General features: G+C 43.0%; 1 protein-coding gene across 1 annotated transcript; it reads right to left on the reverse strand.

The window, feature by feature from the left end:
- Nucleotides 1–1,623: 1,623 nt before the first annotated feature.
- Nucleotides 1,624–21,466, reverse strand: shdb (Src homology 2 domain containing transforming protein D, b). Its single transcript, XM_078258163.1, has 7 exons — nucleotides 21,243–21,466; nucleotides 20,178–20,561; nucleotides 18,138–18,288; nucleotides 15,032–15,271; nucleotides 7,001–7,175; nucleotides 4,845–4,964; nucleotides 1,624–2,060 (listed from the first exon to the last, which is right to left on the reverse strand). The coding sequence occupies exons 2-7, from the start codon at nucleotides 20,508–20,510 to the stop codon at nucleotides 1,874–1,876; spliced, it is 1,206 nt and encodes a 401-aa protein (XP_078114289.1). The 5' UTR covers nucleotides 20,511–20,561; nucleotides 21,243–21,466; the 3' UTR covers nucleotides 1,624–1,873.
- Between the last annotated feature and the right edge of the window lie 1,883 nt (nucleotides 21,467–23,349).

Below are 23,349 nucleotides of genomic sequence, written 5' to 3' on the forward strand. Positions count from 1 at the left end.
GTTGCAGCCCCCCCCTCCATGTCACCATCTCTCTCTCTTACAAACAACCACGCACCAATGCACACACACACACAGTTTGGTGTCTCATTGGGGAAGTACAGCAGGCAGCGTTTCCCTCCTCCCCCTGCTCCTTCTCTTTATTTTTTTCCCCCTTTCTCCCCAATAGACAGTGATCCAGCTCGTCTCCTCTCTCCGTCACGCGGGTAATCAGCCTCTGCTATTTCATTTGGCTCAGTAATGAAAGCAATCCCAGGGCTTTTCAATGAGGCACAGCCCAAATAATGAGGGCTGCCTCACCCCTGGTCCTCACCCTCTCCCTCCCAACCCTGCTGTCAATGGATGAGGAAAAGCAAATGTGTGTGCATTTGAGTGTGTGGCACACGCAATCTTGCCAAGTCCTTTGTGCCTCTTTTCCTTAATGAGTCCGTTATATAAAATGTGATCACCTATACTGTACTCGCAATCAGATCCTTGTGGGGGACCCAGCCCCCAGGTTGGGAACCACTGATCTACATGTAGAATCAATGCTCTTTAGAATCATTCTGAATACAGATGAGATGCTTCAACACAGCAGGTAAATTAAACATCCCATCATCTTTTATTTTTGACAGAAAATGCCCAAAATAATAATGAATACAACACAATTCGGATTAAGGAGTAATGATTTAAATTATTTCCAATGGTCACAAATTTGTTTGATAGATGTTGGCTCTCTAAAATCTGTTTTTGCCACACAATGCTGCAACCAGGCAGCAGACATGGGAACCCATTCCAGATGGCAAGCATTTAACTCAAATACAACTCACCAACCCAGCAAGTAGTGACTTGGCTTGCTAAAAATCTGCGCTCATGTAGGAAGTGTGAGAAATTGCCAACAGTTTGAGAGTTTGTTTGAGAGAGTTCAGTGTTTCCTGATTCTTTGCTTCAGATGTAGCCTACAGCTCAGCTTCCAAGCGTGAAAACACAATCACGGAAGTGACAGGTTATTTTTTTATTACAAACCCAGCATTGTCTACCAAATGCAATGTAAGCAACCAACAAGGGATACAGGTCAGCAAGGTCAACACAAGTACCAATACAACACAAGTTCTCTGTTGATGAACAATCAACAAGTAACATGGAAATGCTTCAAGCAGGTCCTCGACGTACAGCAGCAGAACAGACGGAGCGAAAATGAGCAGGTGTGGCTTTGTGTAGAAAAGCATCTGAAATATAACTGCTGTTGGTAAAAACCTTATATCTTTGAAAATAGCATTGTTATTTGTGTGTTTTTAATTGAAAATGTGAATTTTCCAACATTTACAACAGGGTCTCCCAAGCCCAAGGATGAAAAACGTTTATCTTATACAGTACAATTTAATTTAGTGATTTATATAAACATAAAAATTATGACTAGTGATGTTTTCACCTAACAGCAATATATATTGTTTTTACCAGTGTCAATGAGGTGTTTTGTCTATTAAATCTAAATCTCCTGCATGTCTCCTGGAGCATCAGTACATTCATAATATACAGACTTTCTCCCAGGTACAGCTCTGCTGCATTTCAGTCAGCTGTGTAAGAAATGTAATAAAGAAAGAATTTCACATGTCCTGAAGTCAGCCCCTTCGGTTCAGCGAGAGAGGAGTTACAGCAAAGGTAGCCTAAAGTTCAGGTATTGCATTTCATGTGAATTGATCCCCCGGATGTTAGAGACACTTGGCACAGGTACAACAGCAGTGGTGGGTGAGGACGTTAGCCCCTGGTGTGTAGAATCATCAAGTAGCCCAGTCGAACAAGAAAAGAAACTGGCTCTCCGCTGGGAAGATCCCATCAAACATTCAAGTTTTTACGTGTCCGATCACAATGACGTCCTGGAAGTCCAGGAGGAGTGTCAGAGTGTCTGCACCAGCACGGGGAACAGCAGGGACAGATGCTCGGCACCTCGGATCGGGAGTTTGTGTGTGGTGTAGAAGTGGACGACTTCTGGGATGGTGTCAAAGGGAGGGCTGTTCTGTCCCAGCACGTACTTGCCATCTTTGTACTGGGTGAACTTCATGTGCATGAAACCCTGGCAGCTCCTGTGAGGAGAAAACAGGAAGAATGAATTGATAAAGGAAGGAGACAACAAGAAAGAAAAATCAGGAGAGATTCCAATATGAAAGTGAGAAAGGAGTGTAGGAGAGAAAAGAGGGATGACGTGAAATGTGGGGCACATAAAACATCATGCAGCCTTCCACACATTGTTACATAATGACAGGAAATGATAGCCTGGATTTATGTTCACTTCTCTTTCCTGCACTTTGAGGACATGATTTAACACCATGTCACAAATTAGAAAGCACGGGACATTGTGATTGATGAATGAGTGGTGTAACAGCACATGGAAGGAACGACAAAGCCAGAAAGTGAGAAAGACAAACACTGGACTGTGAAAGTGGCTTAGCCAAGCGAACCACACTGGTTCCTTCCCTTTAAGTGCTAGGCAGCCACGGCATGACTTCCCCTTTAAGAGCCAGCCAGCCAGTCATGATGTCTGTCTAATTATAGAAGCAGAGGGAAAGACAAGCGCTGAAACCGGTCACCATAATTTTCATTGTTCTAGTAAACCAAATTAAATTTTGAAGAGCAGTGAGGCCCCAAAAAAATCCTCACTGTGACTACAAACAGACAAACAGGCAGTTTGATCGTCCCACTGGCCTCCAGGGCACCGCGAGCCAGATATGAATCACGTCAGCGCTCAGTTGACAGCATGCTATCATCCAGTCCTGTTTGTTTTTGGGACTCTTTGTATCTTATGCTACATTAGAACATAAAAGCACACTTCTATAAATATTCATGTTGGTTAAAATCTGGCAAGTCTGTCTGTTTCAGTGCTGACTCACTTTGGAGTCGTTCTTAATTTTATCTCCATTAGACAGCCTTCATCATTCCTCCCATTGTCCACATTACTGTGTAATCTTACAGTATATATGGTTCACTTTTTCCAAGGAGCACCACAATGACAAAAGCGCACGGATGCTGCCTTATTAAATGGGTAAATTGACATCACAGCAACCAGCAAACCAGTCTCAACACCTTAATAAAGACTTCTGCTTTTTACAATCTAGACGCAGACATGATGGAAAATTATATTTGTGGACACACAAAAGTAAAATTCCAATAGATTACAACTTATTTCTGAAGTTTTGGCTGCCATTTCTGTCTGTCATGATAACATTGCACTCACCTAAGTAATTGGTGATATCCAACGATCAAACAAACAAGCCAATGGTTTATAACCATATTATTCTATAAACCACTGTGCTTTTAGGTAAAACCTAAAGGATTATAGTGTCCACCACTCATCTGGCTAAAAGACTGGTACAAACAACAACTTCTGCACACTATTTAATTACATACACAAGCTTTCAGTAATAAACCCTCTCCAGGCAAACAAGACAAACAGAATGCAAGAGCACGTAAGTATACATTCCAGTAAATGGCCCTGATGCAAAACATCTGACACAAGATTATACTCAAGGGTATTGTAGTCCCTTTGCATGTGTGGACTACAAAAGTGGAGGACAAGGAATAGAATGTGTGAGACACAAAAAGGGGAGACCAGGATTGAAAAACATGCAGACAATTTCATATGCTTCTAAAACCAAAGTGAGTGCACCAAAAATGCTGGTAAAAATCCCTGGTTGCACAGGATAACTGTGTGTGCACAACTGTGGAAAGTACGTAAGGAAGGTGAAAGTAGGTCAAAGACTTCAAACTGTGATGGATGTTTTTGAGCTTGGGTAATAATTTACCGTTTCGTCTTCTCTTCCAAATATGTTTAGCTAATCAGGAGCTTTGTTTAAAGCCTGTGTGGTCATCAGACTGCTTTCATGATGTGTTCCTGAGTCTCTGCAATTACTTTAATGTTATTGTTACTGGTTAGAATGATGGCCAAAACTAAGAAAATAAAAGCTGCATTAAACCGAAGTTCCCCTTTAAGCCGATCAAAGATATAAGCGGCTTCAAATCTTTTCAGATTGTGCCATGCTGTTCTTTGTTTTGTTAAGACTCTGAAGGTCTACTTCAGTGAAGGACAGTACCACCTTCTCACCACCCAAAATAATGTAAGGTTGATTATTTTTAGCAGTTTCTTAAGAGATATCACTCCTTCCAAACCTCACATGCACCAGCCGGGGAACCACTGCCAGTTGTGACCTTGTTGCTTTAGCAAATGTGTGTGTGTGTCAAAGCCACTCTACTCATGTAAATGAGTAATGCATGAGCTTGTTTTTATCTGTCAGCACAACACAGTGACACACTGTACCTCATCCTCACCCCCCTCCCTTCCATCCCTCCTGGATTCCCTTCTTGTGAGGCCCACAGAAGGTAATTCATATTCATTAGTGATTACGGGGAGGATGATGTGTGCACTGAAGTGTGCTCTACCTGCATGATTACCACTTAGAGGGCCCGCTGGGGCCACAGAGAGAGAGGGGCCAAGGAAGGGGTGAGGACAGAGGGATGATGGGAGGGCGGTGTGAGGCCGGGACGATTGATCATGGTAGTAATTACAAGGGAGAGATTTGACCAGATAAGCAGTATTGTGCCCTGCAAATGAGTATCGGGAGAGGAATCAGCGTGGCAGTGATCTTGAGTGGGGTTGATGGTGGAGGGGAGGGAGGGAGAGACAGATGGAGAGGTGTGGAGACTGCGATATGAGTTCGGTAGCTCAGGTGGCTTCACACACACTTCTCAGTCGCATGGCAGAAAAAAAATTAGAAGTGTGCAATTAAATTGTAACGCTGTTTACGATACTGAAGGTTCTCAGGTGATTGCTTCGCTTTTTGTGGTAGGTCAGAGTGTGTGTGTGTGTGTCTTACCGTAAGGACAGGGAGTAGTCAGAGCGGTTGGTCTGACTGTTTCTCACCAGGTAGCTACACTCTTTACACAGCATTAGCAGCGACTCTGCCTCCGAACGTGACAGTGAACCGTGGTACCATCTGATAGACAGAACACACACAATAAGACGATGGTAACGTTAAGTCTGATGGTAACGTTAAGTTTGATGCCCACATCATTTTTACACCTTTTGCTGCTGGATGTCGACATTGGTAAAGACACTCTGTAGTGTTATGTTACTGATTTGAGTTCACAAGTTTATAATTAAAGAGAGGTAATTATTAGTAGTATGAATGTTTCTAAAGATTCATATTTAGGATTAATACAAAAATGAATACAACATGTAATTCTAAAATAAGAAATTGCCTCTCTGGCCTCTATTTTCACCACATGGCAGAGCGTTGGCGCTCGCCCACACTGCTGGCTGTCTTTCCATCGGCACATGGTCTCAAACAACAGTTCTAACACAACACAGAGTCTACAACCATGCTAGCATCTCCGCGAAGCTGCACTTTGGCACAGCGGTGCTTTGAGCTAATGCTCACAACAGTATGGTAACAGGCTCACAACGACAATGCTAACGTGCAGATGCTAAGCAGGTTTAATGTTTACCTTGTTCACCATCTTAGCTTAGCATGTATGCATGCTAACATTTGCTAATTAACACTAAAAACAAAGTACAGACGAGGCAGAAATGTCATTAGTTTTGCAGGTATTTGGTCATAAACCAAAGTATTGGCTGGATAAAAAATCTTAGCCGATTTTGACGGCATTAGAGGAAAAGTTAAGGGATCAGCAAAGGTATTACAATTCATCCTGAGGAGGAAATTAATATATGTACCAAATTTTGCTAAAGGGAAACATCAGGGGATTGGGACCAAGAGTGTCTGTACAAATGGCATGGCATTCATCCAGTAATTGTTGCGATATTTCAGTCTGGACTGAAGTTGTGGACCAACCAATTGACAGAGAGCCCGACATTGCCATCCATACAGTAGAGCCATGCCACTAGTGTGGCTAAAAGTTTAGGAATTGTTTCACCAAAGCATATATACAGTATATATACATAAACTTTTTTTTTACAAAACTGTTACAACACAACCTGTAAGTAACAATATTACCGGTATATGTTTCCTGCCAATAGTGAGATTTTCTTGGACATGACTTAGTCAGGTGTACTAAATGCTACAGGTCAACAGTGATACTGTTTCTGTTTAAAGCAGAGCTGAAGGAAACACAAAGCTCATAACAGCCCTTAAGAGATCATCAGGGAGTAATGGGGCATTTTAATCAACTTGCCATCCCTAAGTGAATGTGTGCGCATGTGCATGTGTGCTTAAGGGGTGTCGTGCTTGGATTTCATTAGTAAAAACGGCCTTTTATGTTCACAGAAACAGCACATAAATTACACCAATGATGTCTGAAATTACAAGACCAAAGTAAATGTGTGTTTTTAATGTTCTGACTTAATTAGTTCTCATTCTAACCTTTTCGCAGTTCTGTAAGCTCTGATGAGTGCTGCTTAGCCGAAACACATAACCGTTTCGTTTTAATGTGTCCACGTCCTTAATAGATCAAAGCGGTGAAATAAAATAGATTTGTGGATTTATTTGTGGAATGTACAACCCCGTTCTCCCTCAAATATTCATAATCCCTTTTATAACAATGTATGATAAATGTATGTGCCACAACATGTACAGCCTACTGAGATTAATGTCTTATACTAATTGCATTTGGTTGCACAAATAATTGCATAGTTTAGATTTGTTTGATGAATTTAAACATTGTAACTCCGAATAATGCTCCAGACAAAATGCCTGGGTCAATCCTTTATTTCTGTGATATGTAAACATTTTATTCCTTACTGTACTTGGATTGCCCCATTTGTAATGATTCAATCTTGCACAGCATTGTGGTAACAGTTGCAGCTAATATGACCTGTATGACCATTTTCTTCTAAGACAGGACAATTTCTTTATCCTTTATGATATTGAAGGTAACTACATGAATGGCAACAGATACTTTAACTTTAAGAGACTCATTAACTACCAAGAGTCATGTAAGCCTCTTAATTTGATTAAACCTTAAATGGAATGTGGCCTATACGTCTGTGGGTTTAAGAAGACTGCATACATACACCTGCTTCTCCAGAGGCAGTGTAGGGTCCACTCTCTCCCCCACCATGGCAAGGCCTTCCTGCGGCATTCGAAACTTCATTCCCCCTCCTGCCAGCGGGCTGGACCTGGGCCCCGGAGGACGCAACCGCTCAGTGGGGGACGAGGAGCGGTCCCACTCCGTGCCATCAAACTGCACTGTTGGCAGACGGGGACAGAAAAAGTGAGTCAGAGTATTTACACAGTAGTATGATCAAAAGGGATTAAACCTCACAGCCAGACTTGGGTAAACATCAGACATCCAGCTATTGCAAAACCATGCATGCAGCAGAGAGACCTCTCATGGATGGGCCGAACTAGAGGACAGCGGGTCCCGGTCTGACAGACTGCAAAACTATCAGCATCATCACAATTACCATCATCAACATTTTTATGAGTCACCGAGGGCAGATAGAGACAGGAAGTTGGCGTCTTCCCTGCTTGGCTCTGGTGTAAGTCCTTGTCTTCCAGTAGACTGCAGATTACTTGATGTTGACGATACCTATTCGGCAGCAAATTACGTGTACAGACTCAAGTGTTACTTACCCCTTCTGTTCCTGATTTGAGCAAAAGTCAATCTACAGAACTTGTAATTAAACATTAAGTGTACTTCTAAGTACCCTGAAATGAACAAGGCAGACATCTTAATTTACAGGGAACTTTTCATACGTGGTTGATGCAAGAGGGGAATGTGGTAAGAAGGGAGAGCAGCTTTAAAACCAAAAGAAACCTGGCAACCCAACAACAGGCAGGGACAAATGCAGGTGGTACAGATGCAGGCTGTGGCGGGTTTAAGATGGAGACAGAGCAGATGTAGACTTGGCTCATAAAGGTCAGTGTGACTGCGTTTGCGGTGATAAGGGGAAGCAGGGGAGGGGGGAGGGTTGTGTTCAGGGTGGGAGGTCACCTTGCTCTCTGACGGGGGGCTCCTCCTCCAGCTGACCCACTGGGGCAGGCCAGGGCAACTCCGACAACTCCCTCATTTCTAATAGAGAGGAGGGGGGAGGAGGCGAGAGAAAAAAGCGACAGAGTGAGAAAACAGCAGATGGGCTTGAACAAAGTTAACTAAAGGTAGATATGTGAGAGGAGAGGCGATGATTAAAACTGAAATCAGGTGCAAGAATTGAATGTGAGGAGCAGCAAGTCAGCGAGAGTGAGACGAGGAAGAGGTGGAAGAAAGGGAAGCCCTGTTGAGAGTGGGAGAGGCAGCATGTATGTGCACTGACAGAGATGTGGTGTCGTGAGATGTAATTAACTATGCCTCCTGTCATGAAGAGAAGTAATATACTGTACTTTCACTGTCTTTGCTTCATCACACTTGTGGAAAAACATGTCTTCAGACCCTATATTTACACTCATCATGTGTGATAAGACTACAGAAAGCAAAGAAGATGAAGCAGAGAACACAGGTGAAGTCAGAGGTTGCATTATTTATAGTCATTTGAAGGAATCCACTTTCAGAAACTGTCTACTAGCAGTGCATGCAATGAAAACAAAGTGACTTGTGTACTGTGCACTGCAACCCACAGAGCAGTGTGACAGAGGAATTGAGGAGTGTGTGGGCAGAATAATGCTCCATTCACTGTCCTACCTACAGGAGAGCAGCAGAAGGTGCACAGAACTGAAAATAGCTCATTATCTACCATGGCAGGCAACCATCTACTTTAACAGTCATTACTGCAGCCTTAAACACACACGGACACACACACATTATGCCATTTGTCGTACATTCAGCTCCTGCTCAAAGCGAAAAACGGATTACAAAACAAATAAAAGGAAAAGAGGGGTGACGTCTTAATGAGCCGACAAATCCAAGACACCCCAGGCCTGCGACATCAAAGGCCATTTGAATGGGCGTTTGGAGAGAGACCCAGGCTGTACATACATGCCTCTCTCCCTCCCTGGTTAATTATTGAGCAGGCAGACACACTCCGCCACTTTCTCTGGCTCTCTGTGAATTATTGATGCATGGCGCAGTACAATGGCCCCATCTGGAGCAGGCCGCACCTCCGCTATAGCCAGGATTAAAGTGTGGCCTGGCACCCCTCAATGGGAGACATGCACGCAAACATGCAGGTCCCCCCACACACACACACACACACACACACACACACACACGAAACACCAGTGCTGCCACACTGTCCGCTTGCCACCACATGACATTTCACACCTCTAATTCTAAAGCAAAACTGAGAGAGATGCATTAGAAAGAGAGACGGGTGTAAATGAGAAGCACACAAAAGCAAGTGAAGGGTAACAAGAAGAGAGAATGGAGACAGCCAAAACAATTTATTACAGATCAGAAATGTGCTCAGCCATCTGAGTGTGAGATAAGTCAGGTAGTGGTGTTAAGACGGAGGGCAAAATTCCATAAAGATTCCTCTCCTTTGGTTTTTGGGTGGCTGTTGTCCCTCTTAACTCATTCTGTGAGGTGTTCTTGAATCTTAAAATTGTATTTTTCCTTGCCAAAACGTAAGTGGTGAGCTGATTGTTTCCACTGTCGTATCCCAATTGCTGATTTTGAACAATACACTAGTTTCTGGCATCCATTTCATTACATTATATAAATTGCTAATGAGAATTTAACTTTTTGGTACTAGAATAATAAAAGAAACAATAAAATTGAAGTGAGATGAACAAACAGAGACATTTATCTTTTTAGATAAAATAGATTTCCTTTGGGGACATAATTTGAAGTTGAAAAAAAGGCAATAAATTGCAATATCACAGAATATCGCGATATATTTTAAATTGCAATAACATTGTATCGTGACAGAAGTATCGTGATAAAATCATATCGTGGGGCCTCTGGTGATTCCCATCCCTATTCATTATGAATGCTAAAACAAAGGAATGTGTTTTTCATCAGTTCTGTCTCCTATTTATACCCAACTTATGAAACAGGCGAAAGCAATTCAGTAATTTGTGGCCTGCCAAAATTTCCTCAAGTGCCTGTTGCCTCAACTACCTGCTAACAATTACCAAAAATTATCTGAGGGGGAGGGTGTGACCAGACCTTTCTGTGTTGCACACAGGACACGTCGCCTTGAGTGACGGATAACTTACTTTTCAAGCACACCAGCTGTTTTCTGTGTCCTCATAATAAAGGAGGAGCAGACAAAGACAATAGAACAGCTTCATTACGTCCATTAATGAAGACATTGTTTTTTCAAAACAGCCCTGGCATCCCATCTTCTCTCCACACACAAAAGACCTTTTGCTGGGCAAAATGGCCCACATAAGGACAGACAATTAACACCTTATGCCAGTGAAGAAGAAGACAACACAAATTCATACAAGTTCCACTTTCTTAATATGGATCCGCACAATTTAGATTTTGAGCAATCACACATTCCTTGACAGTCTTGTCTGTGTATCCATTTTTCAGACACTCACTATATCTATTCCCCTGCTTCCTGCTGCTCGCACCATCCTTGTCTCTGTATCAAACATCCCTCTTTCTTCATTGCCCCTCTTTCACCTATCTTCCGCTAAGTGGGGCATTATCTTTCCATATTCCCTTGCTCCTCTCCTCTCTTGCCCTACTCTACTTCCATCACCTCTCCACCCGTCTCTCATATTGGTCGGCAAGAGGAATTCACAAAGGACATGCCTTTTCATTAATGTCAGTAGAGGGTCACGTTGAACGAGAAAGAAAAGCAGCGATGGGGAAAGGGAAGGACACTGGAGAGGAAATGTGACAAAGAGAAAAAGAAAGCAAGAGTAAAAGAGCGAGAGAGAGAATGACAAGAGTCCTTCCACTGTGCCAGTAAATTGATGAAGAGGCTGGTCAGATGCCCCCAGGGCCTGCTTAGAGCAACAAAGAGCAGCGTCACACCAGAAATGGAAATCTCATTTTCTTTTTTACTGCTCACGTTTGTCTGCATGCACACACAAATACATTTTCAGGCTCCACATACACAGACGCAGAATAGCCAAGGAAACCTTGCCCTGTCCTGTTAGAGCACATGTATCTAGACAACCAGACACAACACATACAAATCTATACACATACCATCTGTCAAGGTGTCTTTGCAAGCTTTCCTAAACCAACCTTAAGAATGGATAAAGGAATTCTCTGGATGACTTTCACAATATAAATTTGAATATTTTATATTTTTTTATATATATATATATATATTTATTATGTACTTCTTCTCTTAATATAACAATCTGTGAAATGTTACTCAATTCCTCAGTTTTACTTCTCAATTGCTGGTTGGTAAACAAGACAAGAGGCTACAGCCATGCTAGCGGCTATTTGAGGCTACAAAAGCAAAGCGATGCGTTGAACTAAATATCAGCATGTAACAACTCACAATGACAATACCAACATGCTGATCTTTAGTAGATGAAAAGTTTACCATGTTTAGCATCTTAGATTAGCATGCTAACATTTGCCAATTAGCTCTAAACATCCTCATCCTGTAAAATGTCATGACCAAATAGTTGTTTGAGATTTTACTCAAAACCCCAGATGGCATGTCTGTATGGTAATCCATTCAGTAATTGTTGAGATGTTTCAGTCTCTGGACCAAAGTGGTGGACTGACCCACCGACCGACATTGCCATCCCTATAGCCATAAACAGCCAAACAAATGGCTGCTGTGGAAACTGACCATATAACTTGAGTTTTAAGCCATGTTAGCGGCATGGCTTAAAATTCAAGCTATATGGTCAGTTTCCTCAACAGCCATTGGTTTGGAATAAAACAATTACAGTGTATAGCACACAAATTGCCACAGAAAGGGAAAATCAACTATACGATCACAAGTATATCCACTTCAACTTTTTTTTGTGCTGCTAAGAAAAACCCTACTTTTTCCACCCCCTTCTATTATCCAGATTTCCAGCTGATTTGCAGCTCTCTCATCATGCGCACACACCTCTACCTCTAGATGACCATCGTCTGCATCAAACAGCTAAAAGCTCATGTACTGGACTATAAAACTTACAAACATGAAATACCTAAAACACCCATTCATCTGTTCAGAGAGATAATGAGATAGTGTATTTCATTAGCTCACTTATTAGTGCTGGATGGTTGCAGGGCCAATCTCTCACTGCTGGACTGTCTATTGACTTCCAAGAATTAATGACTGCTGAAATTTGAGCTGGATGGTGGTGAATGGTGCAATGGTCTAACGCTGCAATTAAAACCCACGGAATTGAGAGAGGCCTGTCACATCCGACCCCTCAGGCACTGTTAGATTCACAGCTGGCTGAAGTGGACTCCATATCATAGGCAAAATAAATAAATGCTTTGGAGGCAAGCTTATTTCTGATACAATTTGAAAAATAGCCTCAGAATGCAATATCCACCCAGCTGATTACATTTAAGCAAGGCATAAGCTGTGAAAATTATAATTAGAGAGATTCTTTTCAGAAGCGCAAATCCACATACAATATGCACCAGGGATCTGATCCCCCCACACACTTATTTGTGCCAACATGCACACAACCTCTTCTCACCCGTGAATTAGGGGCCTGATAATCAGAGCTGGAAAACCTAGTTGAGAATCCACATGTGTGTGTTTGTGCATTCGCCTGTGTGAAGGTGATGATGAGGGGCTGCTGGTAGATTGTGATGCCCCCCTTTACCCCCTGTGGCGGGTTATCTGAGTGAGTGTGTCACAACCACAGGGAGGGAGGGCTGTGGGGACAGCCCTGTCACCGCTGCAGCGTTGGTGTATATATGTGTGAGAGAGCGTGCCTGTGTTAGCGGATGACAGATTGCACCCTGCCACAATGGCCCTGATTCCCCCTTTCTCTCACCTCGCCACAGCCCCCGACCATTAATTCTCCTTAACGCCCCTCCCCTCTGAAGCACTGGGCCTCCACAACCATCCATTGAGCTGCCACCAAACATACCATAACCTTGGACGTCCCTTTCCATTCCTCTCCAGCTAGCTTTTTCCACAGCCTCTCTGTCCATTTTCTCTCTCTGTCCATCCATCTCTCTCTCCTCATCTCTTCTGTCCCCTCTTTCCATCTTCTCCTCATCTCTTTCTTTTTCTGCCATCCTCGTCCTCCTCATCTCTCCCCTCCCTCACATGTGGGCTGTGCCTAGCAACGCTGAGTGGGTCTGGGAATATGGATTAGATGTGAGAATGGAAAATACTGTTTGTGTGTTTACACTTCAGTGCTTTGGTCTGCTCAGATAGACAGCACGCCAGCTCAGAGTGCTGACTCCAAATGGAAAAAACAAGGGTCAGACAACTCGCGCTGCACAAGCGTTTTCCTCCACTGCGCTCTCTAACGGTGCTATAAGCGCTGCTCTGCAGGAGCACATACTGTATGTGGCACAAAGAAGAAAAGGGGGATAAAGCTGGGGAGGAATACAAACCACAGATAAAGCAGGAATGAGTGCTAGTGCTAGCTAAATAGGTGAAAGGTGATATTGGCTTTTAAATGAACGGTCGTGCGCCTCCTTTTGAAATCACCGCCGCTCTCAAATAAGTTACGGTTTCTCTTTGCTGCACCCCCGGTTAATGTGATTTGAGCTTAATCCGAGTGAATTACTCTGTGTGTGTATGCGTGTGTGTTTAGACAATGGTGTGCTGACCATGACTCTCTTATTAGCACTGGATCAGTCATGCACATGTAGGCATGTAATTAACTGAGAAGAGAGGGTGGGGGGGGACACACATAGGACAGGAGGAGGGGAGTGCATTTGAGGCAAGGTTGATTTATTATCCCATCACCTTGACCTTGGTGACTTGGAGATGCAGCTCAATTATGCCGACTTGGCCTTGCATGCCTTACACTGATCCACTTCTAAATGACCTAGTCCACTTCTGTTTCCCTTTACCCGTCTGTCTTTCTTAACTCTACTTCACTTTCTCCCTACAACTATATTCAATACATTGAACATAATGGGATGGGACTTGCACTGTCAATATAAAAATAATAAGCATGCACTGCGCCAATTATTTTAGTAGTACTGCAGATAAGATGACAAATAAAGCGCTTTAAATTGAATTAAAAGAAAATGGACCTCGCTTTCTGTACGTTCCTCGGCTAACCTCTTTATGACGCCTACTGCCCCCACACACACACACACACACACACACACACACACACACACATGTCAATTCTGGTCATTTCAGAGGTTGCTGCGACTGTGGTCCATCATATGTGAGAGAGCAAGAAATCAATAGTCACCAGGAGGTGTTTAAATGTGGTAAAAGAAAAAGAAAGATATGTGTCATTTGAGCTGAGACAGTAAAGGTCACAGCGCTCTCTATTTCCTGCCAAAAAGGCGTTGGAGATGTAGTGATGAGGGCAGACATTACATTAAAGGTCAGGACAGTTAGAGGAGTATGAAGTCATAGCAGCATAGCTCTCAGTGTGCTCCTTTTTTGAGCCTGGTTTGAACCATTTTTACTAATTCTACTCAACTATTACCTTTAAAAAAAAATGGCATACTTTTGTGAGATACCTTATGGTTTGTGCTCGACTTCCAGTAGCTCCAGGAGCTGTACAGTCTGTGCAGTAGGTGGCAGGGATTCATTGTTTTGCTCAAATACACTTACTTACTTACATACAATGGATTGCCAATATGGGGGCATTAAACTGGGTGTTCAGTTTAAAATGCTTTTCCTGCACACTGCTTAGCCATCTTAAATCTCACAACCACAACAATTTTTGCTAAAAGCTTTTACTCTAGGAAGCTCTGAATATCGATTTAAATATACAATGAAGCATGATTCAGCAGCTCGGGGGTCTAAATCTTGTCCAAAATGTATTCATAAATTGATTACCTGTATAGTTCTGGCATTTCCCAGAACGGCTGCTATGTATTTTCACTTATTTCACAAAATCACAAGCAAAGACCAATGACCAGTTCATGGAGTATTCCTCCAATCAAGTGTAGGAACTCCTAAATGAATTAGAGCACATCGATTATCTATTACACAGCCTACATTATTTGTAGGTGGGCTTTGCCAGACTACGCTCCGCCTTGATTTGTGTTGACTTTACTGTCAGAATATTGTCAGAAACTTTACAGTTACCTGCAAAAGCTTTGGAGATGTGATCCTTTTTCCATTCCCATGGCTGGTCATACTCATCAGCCGGTCTCTCATCATCTTGCGGAAGCCTGCTGCTCTCCTTGCCCTCCTCCTGAGGTTCTCCGTACAACAGTCCCAGGCGCTGGCCTCGCACATCTTCATAGGGGGTGTCGTAGAGCTGCACCCCACCCCGTGACCGCCCTCTTCCTCCTCCTCCTCCTCCTCCTGGACCACGCTGCAGCTCTGTAGATGCATATGCAAAAGAATACAGATTCATACCCCAACACACAAGCAAGCACAAATATAAAAAATCTTCTTGGATGTGTAACCAGTCTGCAAACAGGCAACGTTAAGAAATATTTGCAAGTAGTGATGATGTTCCTCTAAAGACCAGAGTGATATTATTCTGTACAACAAAATAAAACAAAAAGCCTGTTGAGCTCTAACATGACTAGAATTAGAGGAGAGAGACATGATGTTTGCACAGCTTGCCGTGGGCTCAGAATCTCATATAGGGGGGCTTAACAAGGCCTTGGGCTAGATGCTGAGTTGCAACACGACAGACCCCCCCCCCACCCCGCCTTTTCGTTCATCCTGAATCCCAGCTGCAATCTAGCACGGCTCACAACAGCATCCATGTTCCCTCGTTAACATTTTCATCACTTTCTCTGTGGTTTCCAAACAAAAAATGTGTCTCAGCAGTTGCAACTGTAGTGTGGAGTCAAATATGGCAATGAGATAAAAGGCTTTAAGAGAATGAAATCTGATTTCTAAATGCACCAATAAGAGCCTCTAAACTGCAGCAGCAGCAGCAATCAGCAATGGTGCTTTGATATGTTGACCTCAAAAATGTACCCTTTAAAAAAACTAAAAAAACAGGTGGTACAGAAGAGGAGAAAATGGGGGAAATGAAGGAGTAGGCATCTTTTGTGCACACAGCCAGCAGCCTTGCAAAGGAGGTGCACTCACGTGAGAAGGGAACAGGACTAAATGGAAGGGTTCCCTGGTGAAAGGCATAGAAAAACTTTAACCTTCACACGACAAGACACTGCTATTGGGCGGCCCTGTAGTCACCATGGCGACCAAGTGGAGGCCCTGGGGAAAGGCCCTGAGGTTATAAAGAAGAGGGTGGAGGGGAAATGGAGACAGGAGAAGCAAGGCGAGGGAGATGGGAAAGAGGAGGTGATGGGGCGAGGAGCAAGAGGAGAAGGAAGAGGAAAAGGAAGCAGTGAGGAAACAAGGGGAGAAGGGGGATGATGGGAGAGAAGGACATAAGGGAGGGAGGTAAGGGGGGAAATGTCTGTCAGCATTTGATGTTAAGTCATTGAGACAGAAGCACAGCAGGGCTGAATGCTGCTCTACCTGCGCTGGGAACCCGCGGTGTCAGCGACAGCCTTCGAGATGGAGAAGATGAAGGCGGAGAGATAAAAACAGGCACGGAGGAAATAAAATGAGAAATTCATAGGAAACATGATGGTTGGAAAACACAGGTGAGGGGGAGAGAAAATAGCAATTTGACAAAAAGGTGATAGATTGAAGATTGAGAGGGAGTGTTTAGGCATACAGATGCATGTCAGAGCTGAAAACAGAGACCGGCCTTCTATCCTTACAAACTAACCTGTAAGCACTGAATGTTTTCCCTTATAAGTACAGTCGAAAAAGCACACAGGTGTCTTTTCAGGACAGTCTTTGTGAGAGATAATTACTATTCCGACCTCACATCTGTCTTTTTTTTATGATCAACAACAGACCGAGAGACAGACAGCCTTTGAGTGACAGGTTCAATTCAAAGTCAATGAAAGAGCCGTGACAATGCTTTGCCAAACGGTCTGCCATCGCCACAAAAACCTTATTTCTCAAGCTGCAGCGAGAAAAGATTTTTCTTCAAGGTTTCTCAATTGGGCAGCACAAGGGATGCTCCATTCACTTCAAGCCTGATGTTATGTACTTCATTTGACCACCAAAAAGGCAGCGATAGTGACAACGGAGAGAGGACAGGACATAAAATTGGCTACAGGACAGATTAGAGAGACAGCCAGACTCCCCTCAGGGATGGGGAGAGCCCTCGAGATGAAGAGAGATGGAGAAAGAGGAGGGGGGCGGCTTTTACACTAAATGACTGGGACATAGCAGGGGGAAAGGGGCAGACAGAGATGTTATAGGAGGAGAAACAAATGGAAAACGATAGAGTGAGCTAGATGATGTGCGAGAAAATCCCAAGGGAGGAGGGATGGTCTGACACTGGATAGATATCTCTAAAGGGCCATTTTGTGAGGATGTTTGCCGACTCAGCCTGTTACAAACTAAAAGCACTGTTTGGACAGATTCAACACTAGTGTAGAACTGAACTACTGACAAAAAGAGTGATTGGCTGGAATTACTGAGCAATACTGCATTTAACAATAGGGTTTTTAAAACAAAGGAAAATATGGAAATAAGAATGCATTATTATGTAAAGGCAGAAATACTTTACTATAAAGAAAGAGAAGAGAGATAAAAAAAAAAAAGATAATTTCATTGATCATCTCAGTCTTGTTCATCGAAGAAATTGCTGACAGATTTTAGATCGATGATAATATTACTTCATGCCACAGTTACATATTTTATTTACGAGTTGGTGCACCTGAAATGCAACCGACAATGATTAATATGTCAGGTAAGAAGGCTGAATTTACCCTTTAGGATGTTCACTTACTCTCATATTATGAAGGCAATTCCGATTAATTTTTTTGTTTTTAGATTTTTTTTTTTTTGGGGCTACTATTTGTAGTGACAGTGTATAGACAGGAAAGGTGGGAAAGAGATGGGGAATGACACGCAGCAAAGGGCTGCAGGTCAGATTCGAACCCGGGCTGCTGCAAAGGACTCAGCCTACATGGGGCGCACCCTCTTACTGGGTGAGCTAGAGGTTGCCCCCAATTCTGATTCATTATTTGTGTGCATGTAAAGTGTTTACTGTACGTGGAGATAACTGCCAGAGATAACTATAATAAAAAAAGGATATAGTAAAGGGACTGGAACTAAAACACCATGCCTCTATAATAACAATGTGACTCAGCATTGTAATACTGATAAGATACTGACTGATGAGCAATACAAGTCCACTGACCTGTTATGACCCTCTGGGCCTCATACGGTTCCATGTAGCCATTGTTCTCGCAGGGAACAGGTCTGAGATCTGGTTCCGGCCTGTGGTCCAAGCGAGCATCGAATGGGTCAGAATAATCTGTGTCGCCTGCCAACGGAGCAGACGGCACCACCTAAAGGACAAAACACACACTTGCTGATAAAGAATAATGGGTTTTGTCACAGAACATTAACTTGTCCTTATTGGATAAAATTGTCACCAGCATTTTTTGACGTTATATAATAAATACAAACCAATATCTAAATGTGTTTTTGCCTGCAGGCACAAAATTTCAATCATAGGCTATAATGAGTTTGACTTTCAGCCAGCGTTTTCATATCAGCATTTTGTAAAAGCTGCACATTAATTAAACACTTGAATTAAAGTATCCTAGGATCCAAATATGTCCTGGTAATAAGGAGAATTCAGTCTGTAATACATGTAGAAGTGCTAGAAAAGAAGGAGTGTTGCACAGACAATAGCTCATCAAGACCTGAGACGGAGAGAGCAGCGCGACTTAACAAGCAATCACATCGTCACTGAATGGCACGTTAACTATATGTTTGGTTACAGACAAACCGCTTTTGGAGTATCATCAAGACACTAATTTGCACCTTTAGTGTTCAACACTACAAATACCACACCAACGCTATTCATAGTATATATATATATATTTCTTTCCTAAAACCCTTGAAGAAGGGACTATATTGTATATTTGTTGCTACATTTAAGCTATAAGCAATGAAGACAGATACCGTCCTGTCTAAAGATGATGCATTTTTTGGCTGTGGGAAAAGAATACAGAGAGTAATGAAGGAGCGGGTTGGTTGGTTGGGAGCATTTGTTCCTTTATGCAAGCACAGGAGGAAAACAGTGGTCAGCTGGCACACTGACAGCTACAAAGGCAGCCATATGGGGACACACACACACACACACACACACACACACACACACACACACACACACACACACACACACACACACTTCTCTTTCCTATCTCTCTCTGACAAAGGAAATTGCTGTCGCAAGGCTCGCTTCCCAAATTCCTGCTAGACATTGCACACGCCCTCACAAAATGACATTCTAATCCCATGTTGACTCTGTAACAGGTTATCTATCGATGCACAGGAATCTGCAATGTTAATTAGAGTGCGGATATTCCCACAGACCCTGGGAAATTGATGAGAGCAGGGGGAGAGTGCGGTAGAGGGGGGGGCGCGATCGACTTGAGTTAAGACTATTACTTCAATCCACTTCAGGACTTTCGCACTTGTAGCATTTTCCATGAGCAGAGTAATGGATTTAACTGCAGCGATGAAAACTCTGAAATACTCCTTAACTTACTCAGCATATGTGAGCAGAATTAATGTGAAGACCATTTCCTTGTAAAACCTTTGCTTCGGCTCCAGTCACTCGGCCTCAACATCTTTGCCTTTCTTCTCCTTAGTAGCTGTGTATGTTCTCTACAGCACAACATGCACACAGTACATAGCCAGGAAAGCACTGCAGTCCTGACGAAAAAAACCGCACCACAGTAAAAATCAGACCTCCCTGTGGCCCTTGGCATATCACCATACGGCGTACTGTATACGGCCCCCAACATGTGCTCATGCGGGGGTCTCTCTCAGCTTGCAAAACTAAACCCCATTTATTATTTATGGAAGGACATAAACGGGACGGTGACCGTCTCCGACTCAATGGTCCGCTCAAGCCATCAATAATTTTTTCTTCCACCTAGGCTAGTGAATTTATGTGGCACATGGGATGTAATGTGATTTATGTAAACAATGTATATTTGAGACACACATTACTAGTCACTTGCTTATGGAGTCTGATCAATAAAGCTGTCACGGGGATGAAAATAGGATGAGAGAGAAGTGGGAGAGTGTTTTTTAGCCTTCACCACTTACTTGCCTTCCCTTTATCCATCCTTCTCACCTCCACACAAGAGACTTAATTTGTTATCACCTGCTTTTTGCCCTGAACACCTACAAACACATGCTTAGAAACTGAAGCTCTTACAGGCTCTTGCTGGTCCTCTAAAGAGACGGCACTGAGGAGGATCTTGGTACGCCCCAGCTCCTGGGAGTCCACTTTGATCAGTCTGTGTTTGGGAGATTTTCCATCCACACTGGAGGACTTCATGGGAGACCCATACACAGGTGTAGCGGGGTCAGAAGTCACAGACTCGCCCCTGGACCTGTTTTCTAAGTCCTCGTAGGGATCCTCGAAGTCCAGGTCCCTCTGGAGTCGGTAGGCTTTAAGGATCTCGCTCTCTGTGTAGTCTGGTGTAGGCGGCTGTGGAGGCACCTTCCTGCTGCCAAAGCTCAGGTAGTCTTTCAGCCACTTGGCCATTGCAGCTCTGCTTCCAAACGTGCTGGTGTGTGGTGGAGTGAGAGCAGGAGGCTGCAGGGGGCAGACAGGGACATGGTGGTTACTGCATGACCTGATTTCTGATGAGATCGTGTGAGCTATGGATTGGATTTGTGATCCAATTTTGTGTTTTTCCTGATCGTTATAAGACAATTTAAAGATTTATTTATTTATTTTTTAAATCACAAAAACAAGATTAATCCACAGGTCCTGATCCTCATACTATTTTTGCTGGACAACTTTCTCCTGATCACAGACCCACATTCAGTGTGCCTTTACATGCACTCATGTGACATTAAACTACACCAACAGCTGGGCTTTACACACACTCCTTTTGTTTTACGCAGGGAGCAATAACGTCTGGCATCTGGACTTTGCCCAAAGGCTTCAATTACATTTCACACCGCTCCAATAAAGTCCGACGTTAACATGCTGATAAAAAAGGAAGGCAAGGAAGGACTGAAAGAGAATATTAGCCTACATCAATGAGGAATTAAAAGACATCACAATTGTTTTAAATGTAAACATCTTATTTGCTTTCAGTTTGTGATTTAACCAACATAACATGCAACACGTTTACTTTTGGCTTCTTTAGAAAGGAAAGCTAAAAAAAAAAAAAGATGATTCTTCTTAAACTTCCACTCAAATCAGTCACCAAAACAAGCTGGATTTAAATACCAGTGAGCGCTGCGCTACGAATGCGCACTCACTTACCAATCCTATTCAGTCCTTCAGCCACTTTGAACGCTTTATTCCGCGTTTCTTCATGTCGATAACAATAAAACGGCACAGAAAAGTGAAGATAGAAAAAACCTTCCACTGCTCGCGCTTTTTTTTATTCCACAAAAGGACACGAGAAAAAAAGAAAAACGGCAGCTTTTCTGAAACAAAAACAAGAGAGCACTAAAATCCGCCGGAGTTCCTCTAACGACTGACGGCAAATGTGCGAGTGAAGAGAGCGACTACAGCTCGGAGAGAAACTCAGCCGAGCGATTAAAGGGGAGGCGCTTCATTCCCAGTGGAATATCCTCCTATTCCCTTTTGCAATCAGCCGACCGTTCATTCATTGAAATATCTGCACATCATACTGTCTGCAACAAGAGATACATCCTTTTTCAAAAACACTATAACTGCACGGGGAAATCACATGAAGTAGCCTACAGCAACTGCATGGGGAGGAAAAAGAAGAAAAAAAAACAGCTTGCACGAATGTGCTCCAAACGTGTGCATTATTTATTCGCACGACATCACTGGAGAATTTCCCTGTTTTAGCTTCACTGAAGGTTTTTTTTTTCTTTTTCTTCAGTTTTCCCCTAAAAGTAAGTCTAGCTTCAAAAAAAGCCTGAAGGGTGAACAAAACTGTTATCAGCTTCCTCATAAAAGGGTTTTCTGGAGTAAGGAAATCCCATCATCCCCTGGGCAACATGAACAGTGTTGTAGTGAGGTTTAGACAAAAGTGTAGACACACAAGAAACTGCTTATCACAAAAAAAGACAATGACAAAAGCGCTGAGGCCTGTCCACTCGGATTGAAAAATAAGGCATTTTGTCGAGTGTGTGTTTCATTCCTTTTGTTTCATCCTCTCACAGATGTCCCATTATCCGAAGTCCGGGCTGGTAAATTGGATTGTGTGCTACAGTGGGTAAGGCCATCTAAGTCTGTTAAAAGACCGTAAATGCCTCTTTTACGACACTCATGAGCTCACTTTCTCCCAGGGGCGGGGAGGCTGGATGAGGTCATTGAGCTAGAATCCACCCCCACCACTATCATCTCAACCATCAACATTATCCCATCAAGACCTTCACATCTCCCTCCTGCCTGCCTGCCTTCCTATAGTGCACCTGCTCCGGTGTTCATCAAGCACCGGCTTCAGACCTAAAGGAGGGTCATGGGGATCAAACACAAGACCCAATCTGTATCTGAGGGAAAGGTGTGTGACAAACACTTTGCAGGTCCCTGCAGTCCAATTTAAATCATCATTATAGTGGTGGTGAAGCTGGAAACTTGAAGACCGGATCGATTTTATGACATCAGCCAAAACAAAGGCCCGTTAAATTTGTTCCTGTGGAAAAGTTCTCCAGGGAAGAAAACCCCTCGACTCCTCTACATGCTTAATATCTTATTCTTACTGCACTTTCAAACGTTAACAGAACAAAACTGTGAGAACAACAAAATATTGCGGGACCAAGATTCATAGAACCAGTTATCATGTTGGAACAAGATCAATAAGTTGTCCTACAGGTCTTCTGGGAGTGAGATCCATTCATTCGATACATTTATACAGATCTTGTTGGGACAAGATACAACACAAGTTGATACAACATCCCGTAAGCTCATAACTTCCCACAAGTTAAGATCTCTTTCCTCAGATGTTAAAGAAAATAACATCTTTTGGTTTTTTAGGGACTCAGTATAGCTTTCCTGTATCCACCCCCATCTTCCTCCCCGCCTACCCCTTTATCTGCCATTCAACAGCATTTTTATCTTGTCATATCTTTGAATGTACCAGTAATCTTACTTCTCTTCAGCCTCCCCTCAGGTATACATTCCTGTTTTTCATCTGCACAATCCGCTTAGCCTTAACACCTCCTCTAACCCCCCTACAACCCAGTAACATATTGAGCATACATTTAATTTTTGTTTCCATCATGGCTGTGGTGAGAGCCAGAACCGTAGCCTATGGAAGAAAAGACTGAAACTGAGCAAGAGATGGAAAATCAGAGAGCTGTCAGACTCGCAAGAGGAAGACAGGGGGAGAGGAAAATAGAAATGGAAAATCAGGATTTCTCACAGTGAGAGATAATCACAAACAGGCAGACAG

Source organism: Sander vitreus, chromosome 9 (genome assembly GCF_031162955.1).
Source record: "Sander vitreus isolate 19-12246 chromosome 9, sanVit1, whole genome shotgun sequence".
NCBI lineage: Eukaryota > Metazoa > Chordata > Actinopteri > Perciformes > Percidae > Sander > Sander vitreus.

What these genes read in the sequence shown, in the direction of transcription:
- shdb (XM_078258163.1), bottom strand. Translation starts at nt 20,510, where the DNA reads ATGGCCAAGTGGCTGAAAGACTACCTGAGCTTTGGCAGCAGGAAGGTG. An exon ending in CTGCCTCTGGAGAAGCAGGT is followed by an intron (nt 4,965 to 7,000) that starts GTATGTATGCAG and finishes TCTGTCTATCAG; the next exon opens with ATGGTACCACGGTTCACTGT. An exon ending in GACTACTCCCTGTCCTTACG is followed by an intron (nt 2,061 to 4,844) that starts GTAAGACACACA and finishes TTCTCCTCACAG; the next exon opens with GAGCTGCCAGGGTTTCATGC.